This window comes from Bos indicus, chromosome 1 (assembly GCF_029378745.1).
Source record: "Bos indicus isolate NIAB-ARS_2022 breed Sahiwal x Tharparkar chromosome 1, NIAB-ARS_B.indTharparkar_mat_pri_1.0, whole genome shotgun sequence".
Classification (NCBI taxonomy): Eukaryota; Metazoa; Chordata; class Mammalia; order Artiodactyla; family Bovidae; genus Bos; species Bos indicus.
In genome coordinates this window covers 76,568,065-76,593,963 of record NC_091760.1, presented here as the reverse complement: position 1 = coordinate 76,593,963, position 25,899 = coordinate 76,568,065, and the positions used below count along the sequence as shown (strand labels likewise).

Sequence of the window (25,899 nt, the reverse complement as noted above, 5' to 3'; positions counted from 1 at the left end):
ATTAGTATACTGTATTGGTATTTTTCTTTCTGGCTTACTTCACTCTGTATAATAGGCTCCAGTTTCATTCACCTCATTAGAACTGATTCAACTGTATTCTTTTTAATGGCTGAGTAATACTCCACTGTGTATATGTACCATAGCTTTCTTATCCATTCATCTGCTGATGGACATCTAGGTTGCTTCCATGTCCTGGCTATTATAAACAGTGCTGTGATGAACATTGGGGTACACGTGTCTCTTTGAATTCTTGTTTCCTTGGTGTGTATGCCCAGCAGTGGGATTGCTGGATCATAAGGCAGTTCTATTTCCAGTTTTTTAAGAAATCTCCACACTGTTCTCCATAGTGGCTGTACTAGTTTGCATTCCCACCAACAGTGTAAGAGGGTTCCCTTTTCTCCACACCCTCTCCAGCATTTATTGCTTGTAGACTTTTGGATAGCAGCCATTCTGATTGGTGTGAGATGGTACCTAATTGTGGTTTTGATTTGCATTTCTCTGATAGTGAGTGATGTTGAGCATCTTTTCATGTGTTTGTTAGCCATCTGTATTTCTTTGGAGAAATGTCTGTTTAGTTCTTTGGCTCATGTTTTGATTGGGTTGTTTATTTTTCTGGAATTGAGCTGTAGGAGTTGCTTGTATATTTTTGAGATTAGTTCTTTGTCGGTTGCTTCATTTGCTATCATTTTCTCTTATTCTGAAGGCTGTCTTTTCACCTTGCTTATAGTTTCCTTTGTTATGCAGAAGCTTTTAATTTTAATTAGGTCCCATTTGTTTATTTTTGCTTTTATTTCCAATATTCTGGGAGGTGGGTCATAGAGGATCCTGCTGATATTTATGTCGGAGAGTGTTTTGTCTATGTTCTCTAGAAGTTTTATAGTTTCTGGTCTTACGTTTAGATCTTTAATCCATTTTGAGTTTATTTTTGTGTATGGTGTTAGAAAGTGTTCTAGTTTCATTCTTTTACAAGTGGTTGACCAGTTTTCCCAGCACCACTTGTTAAAGAGATTGTCTTTTCTCCATTGTATATTCTTGCCTCCTTTGTCAAAGATAAGGTGTCCATAGGTGTGTGGATTTATCTCTGGGCTTTCTATTTTGTTCCATTGATCTATATTTCTGTCTTTGTGCCAGTACCATACTGTCCAGGAATCCTTAACTCTGCCTTTACTTATGCTCACAGCTTCCCATTTTCCAGAGTTGAGTGTTATTTTAATAAATGTGTTTACTTAGAAAGTCTTCTGTGAGAGGAGAGGAGGGAGCCTTAAGAGGGAGCAGATATATGTATAATGATGGCTGATTAGTTGTGTGGCAGAAGCCAGCACAACATTGTAAAATAATTTTCCTCTAACTAAAAAATAAATTAAAAAAAGAGAAAGTCTTCTGCACAACAGTTATTTTTGCATATTAACCCAAAGTAAGTCTACCTGATTAATATTATTAATTAAAAAATAATTGAATGTGACTTCAGAAGGATTTTGGAGTTCTTTTAGATTTGTTTTTTCCCCAAGTTATATTTTGTCAAACACTAATTTAGTAAGGTTTATATATATGTATATATTTTATGTAACAAAAAGACTTATGTCACAAAATAAATTTGGAAATTCTGGGGTTGCAAGAAGATAACATTACTTTTCTTTCATTAGAATGTTAACATGAGCTAATATGTTTAAAGAATTAGATATAATACATGTTTTCTGTTGAATGTTTTTTATTTTTTGGTGAACTTTTGATAACCAGTGTTCTCAGAAACAGGTTGGGAAATGCTGTTATAGACCAACCTTTAACAGGAAGGAAGCAGAGGATCAAGGAGGTTGTTTATGTCAGGGATGACTAAGCTGCATCCAAGCATGGTGACTAATAATTGCTGTCTTTAGCTTGTTTCAGGGGAGATTTTTTTTTTTTTAATTGAAATCACCTAACTAAACCCACTGTGCAGTAATGTTGGAAAGCAGGGAAGAGAGCTGACCTGGCTGAGCCGTGGTTTATAGTATAACAGCAGATTCCCGTTGAAATCCTTTTTCCTTTCCCACCTTAAGTACAGCTAGCTGTTCTTATTCTTGTCAGCCAGAAGAAGCTTACTCATAAAAAAGGAGCTGAGATGTTAAAAGAACAAAGGTTTGAGTGCTGAGATGCATGACACATTATGATTATTATTTTTCTACTTGGTTAAAGGCACTCCTTTTGACCAGCTAATACATTGTACAAAACAGGTATCACTTTGTTTCTCTTTGGTTCATTTTTGGCTCTTCACATTGAGAAAGTGCCCTATTACTATGTATTCATTAGGAATAAATTTGATAGTAGGAAAGCAATTATAAAGTCCCTTGGAGGGCAGTTTAATAATTTTGGCTGGCAGTTGGACCTGGTAGTTTTCCTCTATATTTTTATTCAGTTACATAAAGGGAGACTTTTTGTTTTCAGGAAAACAAACCACTTAAGAAAATGTAGTGTTGGGTGTTTAGTCAACATGACAACTCAGGGAAGTGTTTACATTTTCTTCCTACTTTCATAGTAAGATGTATATGGATTTAGGAAATTCTGAAATAGATATTAGTGTGAGGAGAATAAATTATCTTGTCACACCCCTCTGTAACTGGTTACTTTATTGTAACGCATCAATGTAATGAACCTGGCACAGAGGAGGGCACCCAGTAACATTTCCAGATTATTATAGTGTGTGTTGGGATGTCAAGACATTTGACTTTTAAGGTTCACTAGCTCAGACTCTTCATTTTACAGATAAAGAATTCAGGCCCAAAGAAATTCATTTTAATAGTTAATGTTTTTCTTCCAATGTCTCTGAAGCATCTCTGACTTGAACTGGAACTTACCAAATATATGTATATATTTACACAGTTTCATGAGAAATTTCCAGCATAGAAGTCAGTTACAGAATATATGTTAATAATATAAAGTTGAATTTAAGCCTATTTTGTGAACATTAAAAGCTACGTACGTGGATGTGTGTGTGCTTACATGCATGCTCAGTCACTCAGTCGACTTTTGTCCGACTCTTTCATAGTTTGTAGCCTGCCAGGCTCCTCTCTCCATGGAATTTTCCAGGCAAGAATACTTGAGTGGGTTGCCATTTCTTCCTCTAGGGGATCTTCTTGACCCAAGGATCGAAGCCAAGTCTCCTGCATCTCTTGCATTATCGGGTGGATTTTTTACTGCTGAGCCACCTGGGAAGCCTTCCAAGAATACTGATAACCTCTGCTAATTCATCTAGCCTCAGCATCCAACTTTTTTCTACACTGATATAAGAGAAAATTAAGTCATTCAGATGAATTTTATTTGCCTTGCAGTCTTAGTATATTCTTCATTTGACTTATTCAGAAAAATGCAGAAAGAATGGTGATTAATTCTTGCCTCAGAAGTAAGCCCCTCAGAACTGCCTGTGATTTTTATTACCATTTGTATCAGTGAGTACTGTTGCCATATTTGTAAGATCTTTAAGAACCTAGTAACATCTAGGGATATTATTTTTTTAAAAGTATACATAAACAAAGTTTATGTGCTATTTTATTGGACCTTTTATAGAAATAATCTTCAAATTCCAAACTCTATCTCCAGCTCAAAATCTTTAGGAACTTTTCACCCCTTACATTATAGACCAGACTTTTAACAATTGACCTATAAAGGGTGCCTAGCATCCAGCCTCTGTCTGTTAAACCTCATCTTTCTCTAACACCCCACATACAGTGTTCTAATTGGACTATTGGTTGTTTTCTAGAGTGATGCCCATTAAAATATTTATAACTTTGCTCGTGTTGTTCTCAGCAAAGAATATCTTCCCTTGCCTGTTGGAATCCAGTTCTTTGTTTAAAACCTAACATTAATGCAAAGCCTTGAACTAATTCATATAAGCAGAAGTAGTATTCCCTTTTTCCTGCGCTCATAGACATTTTCCCCCTTTTTTCTGAGGCATTTACAATTTGATTGTGTTATAGTTATTTGTGTATTGCTTTGTTTTCAAAGTGGGGTGGTGATTTTTTAGGGGATGAAATCAGAATGTTATTTGCCACTCAGCAGCTGCTGAAAACTTGCCTGGAGATGGAGCATAGGAGAGACAGGAGGAGGACTGTTTTCTGTTTTTTTTTTTTTTTTTAAGTAAGACAGCCATCCTCTAATGCAAAGTTAAATCACAATCAGCTGAAAGATTCTTTAAAAAACTTTTTTTAAATGGAAGGAAATCAGTGTATATATACATTACTATATATAAAATAAACAGCTAATGGGAAGTTAATGGAGCTCAATGTAGCAGTCTGTGACAACCTAGAGGGGTGGGAAGGAGGTTCAAGAGTGAGGGGACATATGTCTGCTTGTGGCTGATTCATGTTGTTGTATGGCAAAAGCCAACACAATATTGTAAAGCAGTTATCCTCCAATTTAAAATAAATTTTAAAAAAGGTTATAGATTATGGCAGTCTTCCTCATTCAGACTTAGTGAATCATCATCTTGGAAAAAGGGCCCATAAATATGTATTTTAAAAATTCTGTTCCATAACCAGTTTTAGGAATAGTATATTTGGATATCTTCAGGTTGAGTTAGATTTAAATTTAGTTAAAAAACCTTTCTCCCTCATCTGTATCTTGTGCGCTTCCTGTTAAGCAGTTGTCTTTGACATTTGGACAATGTGAGCGTAATACCAGAAGGTCTAGAAGACCATAGGCAGAGCCACAAAAGCCTGGGAGTGGAATGTCAAACCACTGACCAGTAGGGTTACTGTATGGCGTTTGTTCTTTCTCTGAAGTATTTATTTTTCTTCTCTCTGTATTTGCAGGACATTGCTCGACTCTTGCAAGAAAAGGAGTTACAGGAAGAGAAAAAGCGAAAGAAACACTTTCCAGAGTCTTCTGGAGTCAGTGCTTATGGTGATAGTTACTATTATGAAGATGGAGGTAACAATTCCTGTCTTTAGACTCAGTTGCAAGACACCCTTTAAATTTGTCTGTAGTGACTCTAGGGCCCATTTAGATTGTGGTGAAATTTTATCTTATCTAATGAATCCATCTGTTCTTTAGATGGATGACCGGAGTCATTTTTATGGCTGTAAAATGTGAATATAGTTTAGCAAAATCTGACATGTGTTCTTTTGCATTGTTGCTACTTAGAATGTTATATTACATTCTAAGCACATAAACTAGGGTATGGAAAAATGGCAAATGAGTCTCTGCCTCAAGGAAATCTGGGCAGTACTGTTTGAAGCCTCCAAGTAGCATAAATAATAAAGGAGGTACAGCATTTATAGATTACTGGATACCAAAGCTTTTTTCCTATGCCTCTTATCTTTTAAACCTAGGCCAATGGATTATCCTGCTGGTGACAAAATTGAATATTATGATTTTCTGTTGAGGTTTCGCTTTTGATGCTTTCTTTGCTATTTCTACCATATAGAAAGTTTTCTGCGAGAGAGAGATCCCTTCTCTAGTGCCTGCTTCTGCAGTGTGGTGGTGGTGTGGTGGTGGTAGCACTTGTGGTAATGGTGATTCTTTATCTTAAAAGTGTGTTGGGAAATGAGTATTTGCAAGTATTATTTAGTTCTTTTTAATGACATATCAAAGGAAGGCTATTTCCTATAGTTTTTAGTGTCAGTATTTAACTGTAGTTCAGCTTGGAGACCATGTGCTGTGCTGTACATAGTCGCTCAGTCGCATCTGACTCTTTGTGACCCCATGAACTGTAGCCTGCCAGGCGCCTGGGGATTGCCTGGGGATTCTCCAGGCAAGAATACTGTAGTGGGTCACCATGCCCTTCTCCAGGGGATCTTCCCAGTCCAGGGATCCAACCCAGGTCTCCCGCATGGCAGGCGGATTCTTTACCCTCTGTACCAACTTGGTTTCTGTGGTAGCTCAGTTGGAGACCATATTTAGGATACCAAATACCAACCAAATAACATCTAAAGGCAGCTTCTAGAGAATAAAGATTTTAAGATGAGTAATCCCCAAGGCCCCTGAAAATTAATTATCAGTTGCTTTTCTATAGTATCGTAAAACGTAAGTAGCTATTTTTCTTTGGTGAGTAGAATGAAAAATATGTGTATGTAGATAATAGGATTATTATAGTTGAGTCTTCCAGTCACATTGTTCTGAATCTTTCAAAATGAGTAGAGCTCAACTCTAACACAATTAGTAAGCAGATTGATTCTCTACTTGTGGCTCGGTGTGTTCTTCCACATGCGAAATGCTCAACTCTTTTTTGATAGCCGTTTTCCTTAACCTGTTTTTTTTAATAAAATGATGTAATACATCATTCAAGAAGAAAAATTGCCCGTATTTTTCTGTACTAGAGATCAGAAGGTAAAGAGTTACTCATCGGCTTTAATTAAAATCTTAGAGATATGATCTAGTGTTTTTTTGTTTTTTTGTAATTCTGCCAGAAGGCACGTTCGTTGCAGATAAAAATATAACCATTCTAAACTTGAATCTAGAAACATTAGGGTGGTAAATAAGTACACTAAAGCACTGATTTTAGCAATCCTCTTTTAAAACCTGTCACTTACTTGAATTGGGACTCAAACCTGATGGTTTTGACCAGAGTATTGTCATTGTGATTTATCTCTGTAGACATTCAGTAGATTTTCAGGGACACCTAAATTTTTAAAAAAATTTGCATTTAATGCTTTTGTAAAGTTACAGAGAATGCTGTATGTGCTTTTCTTGGAGTTGGGGCGGGGGGATTGGGAATAGGATCTAGGGATCTCCTGAATGTGTACCTGTAAAGTAGTGTTGGAATTTCTCTTCAGTTGTGTTGTTGCTGGGAGATGATACATTGCTGAACATGTGATCTTCGTTTATATGCCTTTGAGTTAGACCAAGGTGAGTTCCACAGAAACCACATTGTAGTCCACCTGACATTTACAAAGCAGCTGTATGTTCTTTGCAGTGGTCCTTTCCCAACACATAAGGGATATTCTTGAATTGTACTTCTCTGCCTTTGTGTGCAATATAATTTTTGTCTTCTTATATAATAATCACAGTGAATCATTATGGAAATGGTCGCTTTAGCTTTAATTTTACTTAAACTTTAATAAATTAATCTTTAAAAAGTAATCATTTATAGATTTTCTACAAATCTGGAATTATCCAAAACCCCTGTCAGATTTATATCAACTGAAATTGTATATCTTATTTATGAGGCCATGTTTCTCTTTCAAAGCCCCTCACCTGTATGGCTGGCATATTAGAGGTTTTTTTTTAAGTCATTGTCTTTGGAGTCATTAGACCTTGATTCAAGTTACATCCCTTCCTTAGAAAAATTGTAATACTAAGGAAGTTATCCACTATAATCACTGTAATCCTTTTTCTCATCTGTAAAATGGAGATTCTAAAAATATATCCTTCACATGGATATTGAAAAGATTAAACAATAGAATTTTTGTGAAGACTTATTAAACTCTAAAGTATTATTATTTGTACATATATTAATGTAAAGCGGACTTCCCTGGTGGCTAAGATGGTAAAGCGTCTGCCTACAATGCGGGAGACCCAGGTTTGATCCCTGGGTCTGGAAGATCCTCTGGAGAGGGAAATGGCAACCCACTCCAGTACTCTTGCCTGGAAAATCCCATGGATGGAGGAGCATGGTAGGCTACAGTCCTTGTGGTCACAAAAAGTCAGACACGACTGAGTGACTTCACGTTTCACTTTAATGCAATGTGTGTATTAAATATTTGGTCTGTCCAAACAAAAATCATTTTGTTTTGAAAGACAAACATGGAAGAATACAAAATGTTTGCAAATATATTTGTGTGTGTGTGTATATATATATATATACACACATACACACACACACACATATATATGTATATGTATATACATATATGTGTGTATTGCCTGTAAGGAAGTTAATTATATTTGCCAAATAACTTGGTCTCAAGAAATATAGACGTCTCAGTCCTTAACTGGACAGGGTTTTAAAGGATTCAAACATTCCTCCATCCGTGTCTTCTTTTTTGCCTCAGGTTTAAAGATATCACAAGTGATCACAATAAATATTTTTCCCTATCAACTCTGTGAAAATGTAGTAATAGCCCTGTTCTAATTGTTGCAACACACTTCCCTAAAGTACAACTGTTAATATCTGTTAACATATTAAAAGAAGTAAAAGTAAAACAATCATGACTTCAGAAGTCGATGTTAAAAACAAAACCTTTCTTTTCTCTGTGTGGGTTTATAGGCAGGCTTCACTCCTGCAGTTTTCTGTGGGAACATTGGTATTAACACTAAACCATTGTTTCCTCCTTGTGATCATCCTTTAAGTAGCTGGTCAGTATTTTGTTAATTCACAGCAGTAGTAAATAGATTCTTTGTCAGTTGTCAAGATACATTTAAAATAATAGTTTGCGTAAAGCATACTTTTTTATTACAGACAGTAATTGTCTGTTTCACTTTTGCTTTATGTAAAAAATAAATTCTATCATAAATTATGAAGATAAATACCTCTACAGATTTTTTAGAAGACAGGTTTTAATTTAGATGTCGTCTTTGAAGCAAATGTTCTTTTCTTCTGGAAAGCTCAAGAAGAAACCATTTAGAGTTTTGAATGCAAGCTTTTTTTGCATCATTGATGCATTTAAGACATATCCATATCTCCCCTTCCTGTATTCCTTCACTAGATTAACAAACATTAACAAAAGCAAAGAGCCCAAAACCAAACCAAGCAAACAAAAAAACCCTGATAACTAAGGAAAGGTATGGTTATTTATTTTTTCTACATCCCATCCAGTTGCAAGAGCTGCTTCAAATGCAGTTCAGCAAGTGACTAATTCCAATGGGGAATCTTGGCTGTTTTAGCAATTTTCCATGGAATTAGGATTTCTTTTTGTTATTTCCCCATTATAGTAAAAATCTTTGGAAATGTTAAATATGCTCTTGGAATATGCGTTTTTAATTCATTTCCTTTGTTTTCATAGTTTTGCTGGTTCCTAAAAAAGACCTGACAACAAAGCACCATGTATGTGCTGTTTCTCTAGTTTCTGTTAAACTTAGGGACTTGTATATTTAGCACACGTTGTATTTCTATATACAGAATACAGTATCATAAAGTTTTCTGAAATATGTTTAGGAATTGGCTTCTTTTTATGTATTCCGTTATGACATCTATTTTTAATTATTTTCCTCTGCACAGCTTCAAGTAAGATTTGAAACAGAGTCATCCAAAGATAACAGGGTCATTTACTCACATAAAATTCTCCTTTGCTCCCTCTTCTTCCACACTGAACTGTAATTTTTCTGGGAATGTTTTCTTTGGCCACCTAAGGGGAGAGGGTGGAGGAATACAAAATCTGTCTGTCTGGACCAAGTAGAAACTAGCAATATTCTGATCTAAATTTATTGTTATTTCCAATAAGAATATTTGAAAGTCTCTGACTGGAATCACAAAGTATAGTTCTTTTTCTATTTTTATAAGATTCCCTCATCTCTTACTTACCACCCTCCCCCACCATATACTAGTTCCAAATTGATTTTATAAATAGAAAAGAACACTTAATGACTGGAATTTTTGTTATTGGCAAATATTAAACTACTATGTTAATCCTTCCCTAATCATGATCAAACTCTTCTTTCAGATTTAACTTATTTCATTTAATTTCATTTTAGTTTTATTACCTTTTTGGCTGTGTACCTAGAATCCTTCATGTATGCACAGACCATTCTGGCAAATACTCATCCATTCGTTTCAGTTTGTTAAGCTGAAAAAATGGTCTTCTTCCCTTTAAAATATATTAAGCTTGAGGCCTGTCTCCATCCTGTAGTGAGTTCATACTGAATCATTAAGTTAACCTGCATTTCTGTTTTTCACGTTCCTCCACCTCCGCTCAGACCAGCCACGGTCAAGGAGGGCAAGGGAGTTGGGTTCAGGAAGCTCAAGGCCTTGTAGACTCCAACATGAGGAAAAGACTGTGAAGCACAGGAGGGAGAGACCCAGACATCCACAGGAGAACTTGGGAGAACCGGAAGAGCATTGTGCATCAGAGAAACCTCCGTCATCTTCTAGCTCGGGTCAAGTGAGGGACGATCCCCAAGGTAACACTGAGCCTGAAAGAAAACGCTGTGGCCACGAGAGGCTCCAGAGACCTCCCCTCCCCAAGATCAGCGGTGAGGTGCTTCTGAGCACCGAATCGGATGACTGGGAGGCTCACTCTAGCCATCGAACTCGGAAGTGGGAAAAACAGTTCAGACAGCAAGACCAGCTCTCTCCCAAAACCTCACGGAAAGCGGGGCTTCCCTGCAAGGAAGCCGTTTATAGGTGGGACCATGGGCAAGGTGAGCACAGAGAGAGGAATCGCAGGCCCCGGACTCCTCCCTTCTCAGAGAGTGAGGAGCAGCTCCCACTCCGTGACACAGGTAATGAAGGCCAGCCTGGTCGGAAGTGCTGCTACTGTGTATATACATACAAACAAATGTATCTGTTAAGCACTGTAGACATGTCCTTTCTCTCTGGTTTATGCTTATGGCTTTGAAATAAATCCTGGACCAGGTATTATAAAAGGTATTTACTTAATCTCAAATCTCAAGAAGGAGAATATCTGTACCTTTTCCCTTCTGCTTTCTAAGAGAATACACACTCCTTGCAAGGTTCTTCCAGCCCCACAGTTGCAGTGGAGGTACTCGTCCCAGGTACAATTTTTAATCTGCCAAGACCTTACATCAGAGATTCTGATACTAAAGCAGTGCTACTGAGTTTCTGATTTTGATTCCATGAACCCAGAAGGTCTAATGACACCACCTTCATAATATTTGCCTCCAAAGAAGACCTTCAGGGCTGGAAGTACTGGATTTTCTTCACCTCATCTTTCTCAGTTGTGAAGTGAGAGATGAGACAGGTGGTCTCTTAAGATAGTGTTTTCAAATAGTGAGCCTCTAGTTTGTTTTCATCAGAATCAGTTGGGCTATTTCCTAAAAATGCAGATTTCTGGATCTTACATGTGTTATCAATCCCTGGAGTGCAGCCTGGCAACTCGGGCTTGTTTTACCAGGAGGTGATTCTTATGTTCTTAAAGTTTGAAAACAGTTGTTTTGAGTTCCTTCCTGTGCTTTAACCAGCTTCAGCTCTACAGTTGGTGCTCTGAAGCACCAGTGTCAGGTAAGTTCTTGGTACTTACTTAGAAATGAGGTGAATGAGCCTCCCATTTCTGGCATCCCTGAGGCCCTACTCTGAAGTCCGTCAGTGACACGATAATGTTCTCTCCATGCTTTTCTGGAAACTGCCACTGTGATGTTTTTCCATATGGCTGTACCACTACGAGTTGTAGCACTGGCTGTCTGATGTTTCAATTAGACTGTACTCATCTCCCTAGTTTTCTTTTGCTCTTATGGAATGTTTACAGAGACTCGGGTTATTGTGGGGAAAATACCAAGGAGGCGACTCTTCTTACTTCCTTCCATTTACTGTTGCCCCGCCAACCTCTGCTTCTGGTTTGGAGAGTGGTTTCTAGGTTGCAGGTTCATGTTGATGCTTTTGGTTCCCCCTATCATTTTATCTCTTCCTGCATGTTAGTCCTTTAAGTTTTTAAAGGACTTGGTGATAAAGAAAATGAAAATCCAGTTCAGCACGTATCTATATGCCGCTAATCTTGCCTCAGGCTTTATGTTTAGGGGTAGATGCTTGGATCTGAGCCTCAAACAGTTCATGAATCAAGCCTTAAAGGTGGATATGTAAACAAGCAATTGCAAATTCGATATACTGTGAACAAAGAGCTCTGGGGCAATAGAGGAGGAAGTGATAAAATCTACCTGGAGTATGTTTTGTAAGTTACTTTATATCAGATTTAGAAAGACGTTGGAGTCCAAAAAGTCTCAGGGAGGAAGGCTGATTTCATCGACCTCTGTGTTTCTGAGTTTGTGCCTCCAACCCGCTAAGTGTGCTCTGAGGGCTGGTTAACCTCTATGGCTTTTTTAGTATGCTCAAGGGTATTTTAAACAGACTCAGAAAGGGTGGAAATAATATGAAAGAAACTCAGTGACTCACAAACCCTACTACTGGAGTTGTAGGCAAACGTTTTGTTCCTTTTATTTTAATAGCATAAGAGTTTTAAAAACAGTGTGACTAGGCGGTTACTAAAATGGCAACAACATAGCTGCTAGCATCTGTCATCTCATTTTCAGCTTACTTTGCAGATTTCACCTACAAAGACTTTGTTGGCATTTGATTTTGTGATCCACCCACCACCCTAGAATAGGTCAGAAGATTACATTAAAGTATAATTATGTACTGGTGTCTATTCTTGCTGTTGTAAAAGTTCTTAAAGTTGTTAGCATAGGCCAAAGTTTTGTTTAACCTAAAAATGAAAAAACCAGCAGGACAACAGAGAGCTAGTTCTAAGAGCACTGGTTTGTGGTACGATCCATTGAAAAAGGAACACAGAATAAAACTGCTAAATTAAATATATGATTGGCTAATTTTCTAAAGAGCAGTAAATCCATATTACCTTTGAGGGTAACATCACTATTGGGCTATTAGATTGAAACAGCTTATTAATTTTCTGCAGTTTAACTTCCAGCCTCTCAGAGCCATTAAACACCATTCTATGATATTTCCCAAGGCTGGCTTTTTACAAAATATGCGTGAATGGTATCAGGATCCATGTGTCACCATATTAGCTTATTCCATAGTTTGAGATAAGTTTATCTTGAATACCAGTACTTTTAGCAGTTTTATTTTATCAAAATTTCTTTAAAGGTAAGCTTTGTTTGTTTATTGAGGGAGGTTCTTGTTTTCTCAAACTGGAGAATGTTGAACAGAAAAAGATAAGCAAGAATTTGATTAAAAAGTGATTGTGGAACTGTTGAAAATATGGCTTACCTGGTTTTTTGAAATCTGGTTTCCAGATTATGTTTAGGTTACCAAAATGAAGACCGCCATTTTCTTAATTTCTTTGAATTAACTATATTTAATAACATTTTGAAGCATCTCTATTTTCTGTAATGACAGGCTTACAGTGTACTATCTGGAACTCCTTCTTAGGTACTTAGAAAAGCTCTTTTCACCTTTGGTATGAAATATGCTGCAGTTAGTCAGCAGCCTTGTCAGTCTAGAAATCTAGTATTCCAGGCTGTAGAAATTTTCTACTTAATGAAGTCCACAAGTTCCAAACAAAGAGTTCAAATAAACTCTTCTCTCTCCCTCTAAATATTTAACCTAGGGAGAAATTACCTCAAAATTTAACAATTTTTATTTTTATTGGGGTATAGTTGACATATAACATATAAGTTTCAAGTGTATATTTGTATTTATTGCAAAACGATCACCAGAATAAGTCTAGTTAACATCATCCCGATACTTAATTACAATTTTTTTCTTGTGATAAGAACTTTAAAGATGTATTCTCTTAGCAACCTTTAGCTGTACAGTATAATACAGTCTCCATACTGTACATTATATCCCCATGACTTATTTATTTTATAACTGGAAGTTTGTATTTTATGACTTTCTGTACCCATTTTGCCCATCCTCCAATCCCTCCTCTGACAATCACACATCTGTTCTCTGTATCTTTGGGCTCAGGATTTTTTGTTTTGTTGTTTTGTTTTAGATTCCACGTATAAGTGAAATTATATATTATTTACCTTTCTCTTTATAGTCCAGCTCTCATCCATACATGACTACTGGAAAAACCAAAGCTTTGACCACACGCACCTTTGTTGGCAAAGTGATGTCTCTGCTTTTTCATATGCTGTCTAAGTTGGTCATAACTTTTCTTCCAAGGACCAAGCGTCTTTTAATTTCATGGCTGAAGTCACCAACTGCAGTGATTTTGGAGCCCCAAGAAAAGAAAGTCTGTCACTGTTCCCATTGTTTCCCCATCTATTTGCCATGAAGGGATGGGACCAGAGGCCATGATCTTAATTTGATCAGATGTTGAGTTTTAAGCCAACATTTTCACTCTCCTTTTTCACTTTAATCGAGAGACTCTCTATTTCATCTTCACTTTCTGCCATAAGGGTGGTGTCACCTGTATATCTGAGGTTATTGATATTTCTCGTGGCGATCTTGATTCCAACTTGTGCTTATCCAGTCCAGCATTTCTCATGATGTATTCTGCACATAAGTTAAATAAGCAGGGTGACAATATACAGCCTTGATGTATTTGGAACCAGTCTGTTTTTCCATGAGAGTTGGACTATAAAGAAAGCTGAGGGCCAAAGAATTGATGCGTTTGAACTGTGGTGTCGGAGAATATTCTTGAGAGTCTCTTGTACTGCAAGGAGATCCAACCAGCCCATCCTAAAGGAAATCAGTCCTGAATATTGGAAGGATTGATGCTAAAGCTGAAACTCCAGTACTTTGGTCACCTGATGCGAAGAACTGACTCATTTGAAAAGACCCTGATGCTGGGAAATATTGAAGGTGGGAGGAGAAGGGGATGACAGAGGATGAGATGGTTGGATGGCATCATCGTCTCAATGGACATGAGTTTGAGTAAGCTCCAGGAGTTGGTGATGGACAGGGAAGCATAGTGCAGTCCATGGGGTTGCAAAGAGTCAGACATGACTGAGCGACTGAACTGAACCTTTCTCTTTCTTACCTTACCTACCAAGATGCCTTCAGGGTCCATTCCTGTTTTTGTAAATGGCAAGATTTAATTCTTTTTAATGACTGAATAATATTCCTCTGTGTGTGTGTGTGTGTGTGTGTGTGTGTGTGTGTGTGTGTGTGTGTGTGTGTGTGTATAAATCTCACATTTTCTTTATCCATTTATCCATCAATGGGCACTTAGGTTGTTTCATGTCTTGGCTATTGTAAATAATAATACAGTGAACACAGGGTGTACATATCTTTGAGTTTGTATTTTCATTTCCTTCAGATAAATTCCAAAAATAGAATTACTGGATTGTATGGTGGTTCTAATTTTTTTAAAAAAAATTTTTTGAGAGACTTTTATACTGTTTTTCATAGTGGCTACACCAACTTACATTCTCACCAACAGTGCACAAGGGTTTTCTTTTCTTCACATCCTTGCCAGCACTTGTTGCCTCTTGTCTTTTTGATAATAGTTATTCTAAAAGTGTGCCATATGATACCTCATTGTGGCTTTGATTTGCATTTCCCTGATGATCAGTGATGTTCAGCACCTTGTCGTACCTGCTGGCCATCTGTATGTCTCCTTTGAAAAAATGTCTGTTCAGAGCCTCTGCCTATTTTTTAATCAGATTGTGTTTCTGCTATTGAGTTGTATGAGTTATTTATACATTTTGGGTGTTAACCCCTTGTCAAATATGTGATTAGTGAATATTTTCTCCCATTCTTTTTTTCTCCCATGCCTTTTTGTTTTGTTGAGCTTCCTTTGCTATGAAGAAGTTTTTTAGTTGGATGTAGTCCCACCTGCTCTTTTTACTTTTGTTTCATTTGATTTTGGTGTTGAATCCAAAAAATCATCTCTAAGATAACGTCAGGAAGCTTACTGCCTGTGTTTTCATCTAGGAGTTTTATTGTTTTGGGTCTTATGTTCAAGTATTTAATCCATTTTGAGTTAATTTTTGTGTATGGTGTAGGTAGATGGTCAAGTTTCATTCTTTTGAATATGGCTGTCCAGGTTTTGTAGCGGTATTTACTGAAGAGACTGTCCTTTCTCCATTGTGTATTCTTGTCTTCTTTGCCATAAATTAATTGACCATATATGCATCTAGGTTCTCGGTTTTGCTCCATTGATCTGTGTGTCATTCTCTCTCTCTCTTTCTTTTTTTTTTTTTTTTATTTTTGGCTGCACAACTTGCAGGATCTTAGTTCCCCAAGCAGGGATTGAACCCACACTCTCAGCAGTGAAAGCTCGGTGTTCTAACTACTGGACTCCCACAGAATTCCCATGTGTCATTCTCTTTATAGCTGCCAGGAAGTCATAAACTTAACACCCTTTTAAATCAATTAAAACTCTTCATTTTACCATTGCATTTGAATGCCTTCCAAACATCCTTGAGTGATAGTAAAGCAAAATATTTTCTTAGTTAATTGTATGGTATAGAGTAGGCAGCACAGCCATAGAGAAAGTTTAGTTCTCGAAATCTGAGTGCATTTCCACTGTATTTCTTCACTAGATGGATTACTTGAAGGAACAGGGTGTGCTGTCCCCTGTTGTCCTCATCTAAGCTTTGGACTGCTCGTGGAAGTGTCATTTCCCTGTAGATGGGCATGAAGTGAAATTGTTAGTCACTCAGTACTATCCGACTCTTTGCGACCTCATAGATTGTGGCCCACCAGGCTCCTCTGTCTGTGGAATTCCCCAGGCAAGAATACTGGAGTGGATTGCCATGCTTTTCTCCAGGGGATCTTCCCTACCCAGGGATCGAACCTAAGTCTCCTGAGTTGCAGGCAGATTCTTTACCGTCTGAGACACCAGGGGGCTCTGTAGATGGGCATATGGTACAGAAATCCATCTTGTCCATTGATTTTTCCCAATGCTTATCTAGTTCTATTTATTTTTCCCTAAAATCTTCCCTTTTAGTTACAACCAAGCTAATCATAACTCAAGGAGGTTTATCTACTCTTGGGAGTGAGTATGCCACTGTTTCCTGATTGTCCCCAACAACTTGGAAATCTGCATTAAAACTAGCCCAGCCAGCATAAGATCTGGAAGCTCTAAAGATGATGTGAAGTTGAGTAGTTTCCATATTTTGTGTTAGCTGGTGCTAATCAAGCCTAACCTAAGAAACCCAGGTTCACTAGTCTTCACTTGTGGTAAGGCAGATGAGCCTGTGGCTTTTGGTTTTACCACAGTGCTGGATTTAAAGCTCTATAAGAGGCTGCACCAGATAAGTAAACTCTTCATTTGCCCAGAATTTAGTTGTATTTTTTTCCTTTACATTTTCCTCTTTTATTTAAAGCAAGTGAATCATAAAGTAAGGCATTTTGATAAAAATTATGTTCATGTACAGTTAATTTGATGGACATAATACACTAGTAGTTCCAGAGGTGATACAACCAGTCCATCCTAAAGGAGACCAGTCTGGGTGTTCATTGGAAGGACTGATGCTGAAGCTGAAACTCCAATACTTTGGTCACCTCATGTGAGGAGTTGACTCATTGTAAAAGACCCTGATGCTGGGAGGGATTGGGGGCAGGAGAAGAAAGTGATGACAGAGGATGAGATGGCTGGATGGCATCACCAACTTGATGCACATGAGTTTGAGTGAACTCTGGGAGTTGTTGATGGACAGGGAGGCCAGGCTTGCTGCAGTTCATAGGGTCACAAAGAGTCGGACACGACTGAGCGACTGAACTGAACTGAACAAAAGCCAGATCTCACCCACACTACATGTATTAGAATCTCAGGGGTTTGGGTTAAAAATGTTCACGTGTATTTAAAGTATTCCAAGTGATTCTGATGTATAGACATGATTGAGAACCACTAATATAAAGAAATAGACAACTAGGAGTAAATTACTTTTCCTCCCTTCAGTGACACAGTTACTGAAAGTCACTGTTCCAGATGGTTAATCTTGTTCACTGCATAAAACATTTTTATTATTTTTGAAAATAATATATTGTTGAATACATTGTTGAAAAATTGTAATTTATAAAGGATAACAAGAGGGCAATACACACAATTTTGGAATAACCATTAGCATTCACCACCTAAGAGTTATAAAAGGAATATATGCTGCCCTAGTGGCTCAGATGGTAAAGAATCTGCCTGCAATGATTCTTTATGATTCTTTCATGTAGGAAACTTGGATTTGATCTCTGGGTCAGGGAAGACACCCTGGAGAAGGGAATGGCAACCTACTTACCAGTACTCTTGACTGGAGAATCTCCTAGACAGAGGAGCCTGTTGGGCTACAGTCCATGGGGTCACAAAGAGTTGGACATGACCGAGTGACTAACACACATAACATTTCAAAGTAAAAAGTCAAAGATCCCTACTAGTCTCCATGTTCCTTTCTCCTCAGAGCAAATAAAACTCTCAAGGTCATGTGCTGTCTGACATTTCACTTAAGTTATATCCTCCTTAAAATTTAAGAACATTAAACTGATCAGAGCGCTGAGAGAGATCTAAAGCAAGTGAATTTGGAGACCATCAGAGCAAAACCCAGGGCACGGCCACTGGTTGGTTAGTAGGCACTGCCACAGAACTCCCAGGCGATGCTGTTTCTGTTCCCTCTGAAGTAAGGTGTGCAAGGCTGAGGCAGAAAAATGCAAAGCCTCTCAGCTCTTCCAGCCTTGACAACTTAGTCTCTTCAGAATTCCAACTAACTTTCTTTTCTCTAAATTCTTTTTATTTCAGGGACTTAATCTTTTTTCACTTCCTGTTTTACAAAACCTTCACTTACAGTTCTTTGTATGGTTTACTTCTGTTGGAGAAACCGAGAGGCAGTTTTTACCCGGCAGGTTTGGGCGGGTAACTGTGTTTAAATGTGTGGATTACCTGTATCTCCTCTCCCATGCCTAGGGGAAACAGTCATTTCCATCACACCCTACACTGAATTTTAGAGCGATGCAGTATTGTCACAGTTAGATACTGAAGACAAACTTCCTTTTCTTAAATGTTGCAACTTCTCATGAAATTACTCAATAGCCTTATTGCACTGACTTTTTTCTAGGAATGAAGCCCAGAGTGATGAAAGAAGCAGTTTCTACGCCATCACGAGTGACCCACAGAGATCAGGAATGGTATGATGCTGAAATTGCCAGAAAACTTCAAGAAGAAGAAATTTTGGTGAGCAGAATTTAACACAAGATTTTAGGTGAATCAGGTTTTTTTGTGAATTAAATCAACCTTGGCATTTACATAATAGGTGTTTTAGTCCTTTCTGTTGAGAAACTGATACCTTTTTTTATGGATGCAAAAAGCAAAACAATAGGAATAAAGTGTCCAGTTTAATTCATTGAGTAAGCAGTCAGTTCAGTTCAGTCCATTTGCTCAGTCGTGTCTGACTTTTTGTGACCCCGTAGACTGCAGCACGCCAGGCCTCCCTGTCTATCACCAATTCCCAGAGCTTACTCAAACTCATGTCAATTGCGTTGGTGATGCCATCCAACAATCTTGTCCTCTGTTGTCCTCAGGGTCGTTTCAAATGAGTCAGTTCTTCAATCAGGTGGCCAAAGTATTGGAGTTTCAGCTTCAACATCAGTCCTTCCAATGAATATTCAGGACTGATTTCCTTTAGGATGGACTGGTTGGATCTCCTTGCAGTCCAAGGAACTCTCAAGAGTCTTCTCCAACACCACAGTTCAAAACCATCAGTTCTTCAGTGCTCAGCTTTCTTTATAACCCAAATTTCACATCCATACATGACTACTGGAAAGACCATAGCTTTGACTAGACGGACCTTTGCTGGCAAAGGGATGTCTCTGCTTTATAATATGCTGTCTAGGTTGGTCATAACTTTCCTTGCAATGAGTAAGCATCTTTTAATTTCATGGCTGCAGTTACCATCTGCAGTGATTTTGGAGACCAAAATGATAAAGTCTGACACTGTTTCCACTGTTTCCCCATCTATTTCCCATGAAGTGATGGGACCGGATGTCATGATCTTAGTGTTCTGAAAGTTGAGCTTTAAGCCAACTTTTTCATTCTCCTCTTTCACTTTCATCAAGAGGCTTTTTACAGTTCCTCTTCACTTTCTGCCATAAGGGTGGTGTCATCTGCATATCTGAAGTTACTGCTATTTCTCCTAGCATTTTGATTCCAGCTTGTGCTTCCTCCAGCCCAGAATTTCTCATGATGTACTCTGCATATTAGTTAAATAAGCAGGGTGACAATATATAGCCTTGACATACTCCTTTTCCTATTTGGAACCAGTCTGTTGTTCTATGTCCAGTTCTAACTGTTGTGGCCTGACCTGCATAGGTTTCTCAAGAGGCAAGTCAGGTGGTCTAGTATTCCCATCTCTTTCACAGTTTTCCACAGTTTATTGTGATCCACACAGTCAAAGGCTTAAGACATAGTCAATAAAGCAGAAATAGATGTTTTCCTAGAACTCTCTTCCTTTTTTGATGATCCAGAGGATGTTGGCAATTTGCTCTCTGGTTCCTCTGCCTTTTCTAAAACCAGCTTGAACATCTGGAAGTTCACGGTTCACATATTGCTAAAGCCTGGCTTAGAGAATTTTGAACATTACTTTACTAGTGTGTGAGATGAGTGCAATTGTGTGGTAGTTTGAGCATTCTTTGGCATTGCCTTTCTTTGGGATTGGAATGAAAACAGACCTTTTCCAGTCCTGTGGCCACTGCTGAGGTTTCCAAATTTGCTGGCATAATGAGTGTAGCACTTTCACAGCATCATCTTTCAGGGTTTGAAATAGCTCACCTGGAATTCCATCACCTCCACTAACTTTGTTTGTAGTGATGCTTTCTAAGGCCCACTTGACTTCACATTCCAGGATGTCTGGCTCTAGGTGAGTGATCACCCCGTCGTGATTAACTGGGTCATGATGATCTGTTTTTGTACAGTTCTTCTTTGTATTCTTGCCACCTCTTCTTAATATCTTCTTCTTTTAGTTCCCTACCATTTCTGTCCTTTATTGGGCCCATCTTTGCATGAAGTGTTCCCTTGGCATCTCTAATTTTCTTGAAGAGATCTCTAGTCTTTCCCATTCTATTGTTTTCCTCTATAACTTTACACTGATCACTGAGGAATGCTTTCTTATCTTTCCTTGCTATTCTTTGGAACTCTGCATTCAAATGGGTATATCTTTCCTTTTCTCCTTTGCTTTTCACTTCCCTTCTTTTCACAGCTATTTGTAAGGCCTTCTCAGACAGCCATTTTGCTTTTTTGCATTTCTTTTTCTTGGGGATGGTCTTGATCCCTGTCTCCTGTACAGTGTCACGAACCTCCGTCCATAGTGTATCAGGCACTCTGTCAAATCTTTCAGAGATGGCAGTGGCAACCCACTCTAGTACTCTTGCCTGGAAAATCCCATGGACAGATGAACGTGGTAGGCTGCAGTCCATGGGGTTGCTAAGAGTCGGATACGACTAAGCGACTTCACTTTCACTTTTCACTTTCATGCATTGGAAAAAGAAATGGCAACCCACGCTAGTGTTTATGCCTGGAGAATTTCAGGGATGGTGGAGCCTGGTGGGCTGCCCTCTATGGGGTCGCACAGAGTCGGACACGACTGAAGCAACTTAGCCGCAGCATCTATCAGATCTAGTCCCTTAAATCTATTTCTCACTTCCACTGTATAATCATAAGGGACTTGATTTAGGTCATAGCTGAATGGCCTAGTGGTTTTCCCCACTTTCTTCAATTTAATTCAGAATTTGGCAATAAGGAGTTCATGATCTGAGCCACATTCAGCTCCTGGTCTTGTTTTTGCTGAATGTATAGAGCTTCTCCTTCTTTGGCTGCAAAGAATATAATTAATCATCAGGGTCTTTTCAAATGAGTCAGCTCTTCGCATCAGGTGGCCAAAGTTTTGGAGTTTCAGCTTCAACATCAGTCCTTCCAACGAGTATTCAGACTGATTTCCTTTCGGGTGGACTTGTTGGAACTCCTTGTAGTCCAAGGGACTCTCAAGAGTCTTCTCCAACATCACAGTTCAAAAGCATCAATTGTTTGGCGCTCAGCTTTCTTTATAGACCAACTCTTACATCCATACATGACTACTGGAAAAACCATAGCCTTGACTAGACGAACCTTTGTTGGCAAAGTAATGTCTCTGTTTTTTAATATGCTGTCTAGCTTGGTCATGTAATTAGAGATACCAAGGGAACATTTCATGCAAAGATGGGCTCAATAAAGGACAGAAATGGTATGGACCTAACAGAAGCAGAAGATATTAAGAGGAGATGGCAAGAATACAAAGAAGAACTGTACAAAAAAGATCTTCATGACCAAGATAATCACAGTGGTGTGATCACTCACCTAGAGCCAGACATCCTGGAATGTGAAGTCAAGTGGGCCTTAGAAAGCATCACTACAAACAAAGCTAGTGGAGGTGATGGAATTCCAGGTGACCTATTTCAAATCCTGAAAGATGATGTTGTGAAAGTGCTACACTCATTATGCCAGCAAATTTGGAAACCTCAGCAGTGGCCACAGGACTGGAAAAGGTCCGTTTTCATTCCAATCCCAAAGAAAGGCAATGCCAAAGAATGCTCAAACTACCACACAGTTGCACTCATCTCACACACTAGTAATGTTCAAAATTCTCCAAGCCAGGCTTCAGCAATACGTGAACCGTGAACTTCCTGATGTTCAAGCTGGTTTTAGAAAAGGCAGAGGAACCAGAGAGCAAATTGCCAACATCCTCTGGATCATCAAAAAAGGAAAGAGAGTTCTAGGAAAACATCTATTTCTGCTTTATTGACTATGTCTAAGCCTTTGACTGTGTGGATCACAATAAACTGTGGAAAACTGTGAAAGAGATGGGAATACTAGACCACCTGACTTGCCTCTTGAGAAACCTATGCAGGTCAGGCCACAACAGTTAGAACTGGACATAGAACAACAGACTGGTTCCAAATAGGAAAAGGAGTATGTCAAGGCTGTATATTGTCCCCCTGTTTATTTAACTTATATGCAGAGTACATCATGAGAAACGGTTGGCTGGAAGAAGCACAAGCTGGAATCAAGATTGCCGGGAGAAATATCAATAACCTTAGGTATGCAGATGACACCACCCTTATGGCAGAAAGTGAAGAGGAACTGTAAAAAGCCTCTTGATGAAAGTGAAAGAGGAGAGTGAAAAAGTTGGCTTAAAGCTCAACATTCAGAAAACGAAGATCATCGCATCTGGTCCCATCACTTCATGGCAAATAGATGGGGAAACAGTGGAAACAGTGTCAGACTTTATCATTTTGGTCTCCAAAATCACTACAGATGGCGACTGCAGCCATGAAATTAAAAGACGCTTACTCCTTGGAAGAAAAGTTATGATCAACCTAGACAGCATATTGAAAAGCAGAGACATTACTTTGCCAACAAAGGTCCGTCTAGTCAAGGCTATGGTTTTTCCAGTAGTCATGTATGGATGTGAGAGTTGGACTGTGAAGAAAGCTGAGCGCCGAAGAATTGATGCTTTTGAAGTGTGGTGTTGGAGAAGACTCTTGAGAGTCCCTTGGACTGCAAGGAGATCCAGCCAGTCTATTCTGAAGGAGATCAGCCCTGGGTGTTCTTTGGAAGGACTGTTGCTAAAGCTGAAACTCCAATACTTTGGCCACCTCATGCGAAGAGTTGACTCATTGGAAAAGACCCTGATACTTGGAAGGATTGGGGGCAAGAGGAGAAGGGGAGGACAGAGGATGAGATGGCTGGATGGCATCACCGACTTGATGGACATGAGTTTAAGTGAACTCCAGGAGATGATGATGGACAGGGAGGCCTGGCGTGCTGCGATTCATGGGGTCACAAAGAGTCAGACACGACTGAGCAACTGAACTGAATTGAACTGCGGTTGGTCATAACTTTTCTTCCAACGAGTAAGCGTCTTTTAATTTCATGGCCGCATTTACCATCTGTAGTGATTTTGGAGCCCAAAAAAATTAAGTCTGCCACTGTTTGTACTGTTTCTCCATCTATTTGTCATGAAGTGGTGGGACTGGATGCCATGGTTTGTTTTCTGAATGTTGAGCTCTAATCCAACTTTTTCACTCTCCTCTTTATTATGCAGTGTATAATATGGTAAAAATAGACCCTGTTCTGGCTAATTAGTGCCAGGAGCAATATCAGTATCCTCAGATATGCAGAGGAACTGACCTGAAAGACCTGTCCCACCAGATTGTCTGGAGCACAGAGTGCCTTACTGTACCCTGAGCTCCCTCAGGTTGTGTTGAAGGTCAGCAGCTGCCACAGTGCAGGGTTTAGTCTTTACAGGGGCAGATGGTGCATGCCCTATTTGTTCAGTCGTCTGCAACAATCTTGGCATGTTTCAGCTTATAGTTGACTATATATATATATATATATATATATATATATATATATATGTGTATAATGGAATACTGTTCAGCTATGAAAATGAGGAAATCCTTCTGTGCAACAGGCTCTGTGACTGAACTGAACTGGCTAATCAAAGTATACAAACTGATTGTCGTCTTCAGGGATGTTGATCACAATTAGTTTCAAATACCAGGGTTCTTTTTTTTTTGTTTTTTAATGTAAGCTTTTTTTCTTTCCAATGGCCAACTAGATTCCAGTTAAATTATACTTTTTTTGTATTTTCTGTACCATAGGCTACCCAGGTGGACATGAGAGCAGCTCAGGTTGCTCAGGATGAGGTGCGTGCATGTTAATTTGTTTAGCTATTATCCTTTGGAAATATCCCAGTAATTTTCTACTTACAGCTTTGCAATTTTTGTTTAGGAAATTGCTAGACTTCTAATGGCTGAAGAAAAGAAAGCTTACAAGAAAGCCAGGGAGCGGGAGAAATCATCTTTGGACAAAAGAAAGCATGACCCTGAGTGGAAGGTAGAGTCTGTTTGTTTTTAAAGAGAAATACAGGTAAAACTATGATGGGGAGTCCTTTTCCAAGGTAAGCTCAAAGATATATTTAGGGCATATAAATTATCTGTCTCTCGTGTGAATCTGACTTACACACAATGGAGTATTACTCAGCAATTAAAAAGAATACATTTGAATCAGTTCTAATGAGGTGGATGAAACTGGAGCCTATTATACAGAGTGAAGTAAGCCAGAAGGAAAAACACCAATACAGTATACTAACGCATATATATGGAATTTAGAAAGATGGTAACAATAACCCAGTGAACGAGACAGCAAAAGAGACAGTGATGTATAGAACAGTCTTATGGACTCTGTGGGAGAGGGAGAGGGTGGGAAGATTTGGGAGAATGGCATTGAAACATGTAAAATATCATGTATGAAATGAGATGCCAGTCCACGTTCGATGCACAATACTGGACGCTTGGGGCTAGTGCACTGGGACGACCCAGAGGGATGGTATGGGGAGGGAGGAGGGAGGAGGGTTCAGGATGGGGAGCACATGTATACCTGTGGTGGATTCATTTTGATATTTGGCAAAACTAATACAATTATGTAAAGTTTAAAAATTAAATAAAATTTAAAAAAAAAGTTGTTTCACCATGAAAAATCATATTGAATTCTTGAAGGTAACTATGTAAAGAAGTTACTTATGAGGCTGAAAAACTCATTTCCTTCATTTTAAGACCTACTGAGAGGTAGGTGCCTATGGCCACAAGCAGACATAGTTTTTTACTCTGCTTGCCTTCTAGGAAAATACAGTGTTTTCCACATGCTCTTAAATTTCCGCAGGGGCCTTTCCCTCTTCTTTGAACTTATATTGTCCTTCCTTCTTGATCCTATGCCAGCTTTCTCTCTTGCCTTTGGCATCACTTGATCCATGGCAGATGGACAGCCATTCTTATCACCAGCCATCATTGCTTATGAAACTATCTACTATGAGCTTCAATTGTTACTTCTTCTCGTTAATCATAAATAGTAGAGGCAAAATAGTGACTGCTGTTCATTCTGACATAGTCTAATTATTGTATGTGGTGACTGCAAGTTTAGGTGAACAGATCTTACTCATTAGTTTCTGTGTGCAAAGCACGATTCTGGCCTTACTGGGAGACACAAAGATAGATTTTCCTCAGAATAATGTATAATGTTGGGAAGAAGACAGACTATAGACAGCTAACAAATGTGAGGTCAAGCTGGCTGAAAAATGCATAATGGAAAAACAAAAGGAGCTGGAGTGATGATTTATACTGTAAAGGCTTTTAGGGAGGCAGTCTGTACTGGGCTGGAAGGATGCAACCAGGTGTGTATCCATGATATGGTTGAGGTTGCGCTCCGTTCTTCTCCCCGCTTCCCTCCCTCTCCAACAAAATCCTTCCTTGGGCCGCTGGTCCTGTCACAGTCTCAGCATATGTTTTGAGAAAAATGAAGAGAAAGTATTGTAATAGTATTTCTCTACTGTTGCCTATTGCTCAGTTGTGAATCCAAAAGCAAATGAAAATATTATTTCCACGTTATC

At 38.7% G+C, this 25,899-nt stretch overlaps 1 protein-coding gene across 5 annotated transcripts in view; it reads left to right on the top strand.

Moving 5' to 3' along the window:
- The window catches only part of CCDC50 (coiled-coil domain containing 50), an 87,939-nt gene that overhangs the window by 47,626 nt on the left and 14,414 nt on the right, over positions 1 to 25,899 (top strand). For 4 of the 5 annotated variants that reach the window (XR_011566725.1, XR_011566720.1, XR_011566723.1 and 1 more), the window contains exons 5-9: positions 4,785 to 4,902; positions 9,826 to 10,350; positions 18,541 to 18,656; positions 24,116 to 24,160; positions 24,246 to 24,350. Coding sequence is in view for 2 of the 5 variants with exons in the window: in XM_019958107.2 (XP_019813666.2) it covers positions 4,785 to 4,902; positions 9,826 to 10,350; positions 18,541 to 18,656; positions 24,116 to 24,160; positions 24,246 to 24,350 (909 nt within the window). In the remaining 3 variants the exon portion in view is untranslated. The remainder of the gene's footprint in view (positions 1 to 4,784; positions 4,903 to 9,825; positions 10,351 to 18,540; positions 18,657 to 24,115; positions 24,161 to 24,245; positions 24,351 to 25,899) is intronic. The other variant, XM_019958109.2, reaches the window with a different exon arrangement.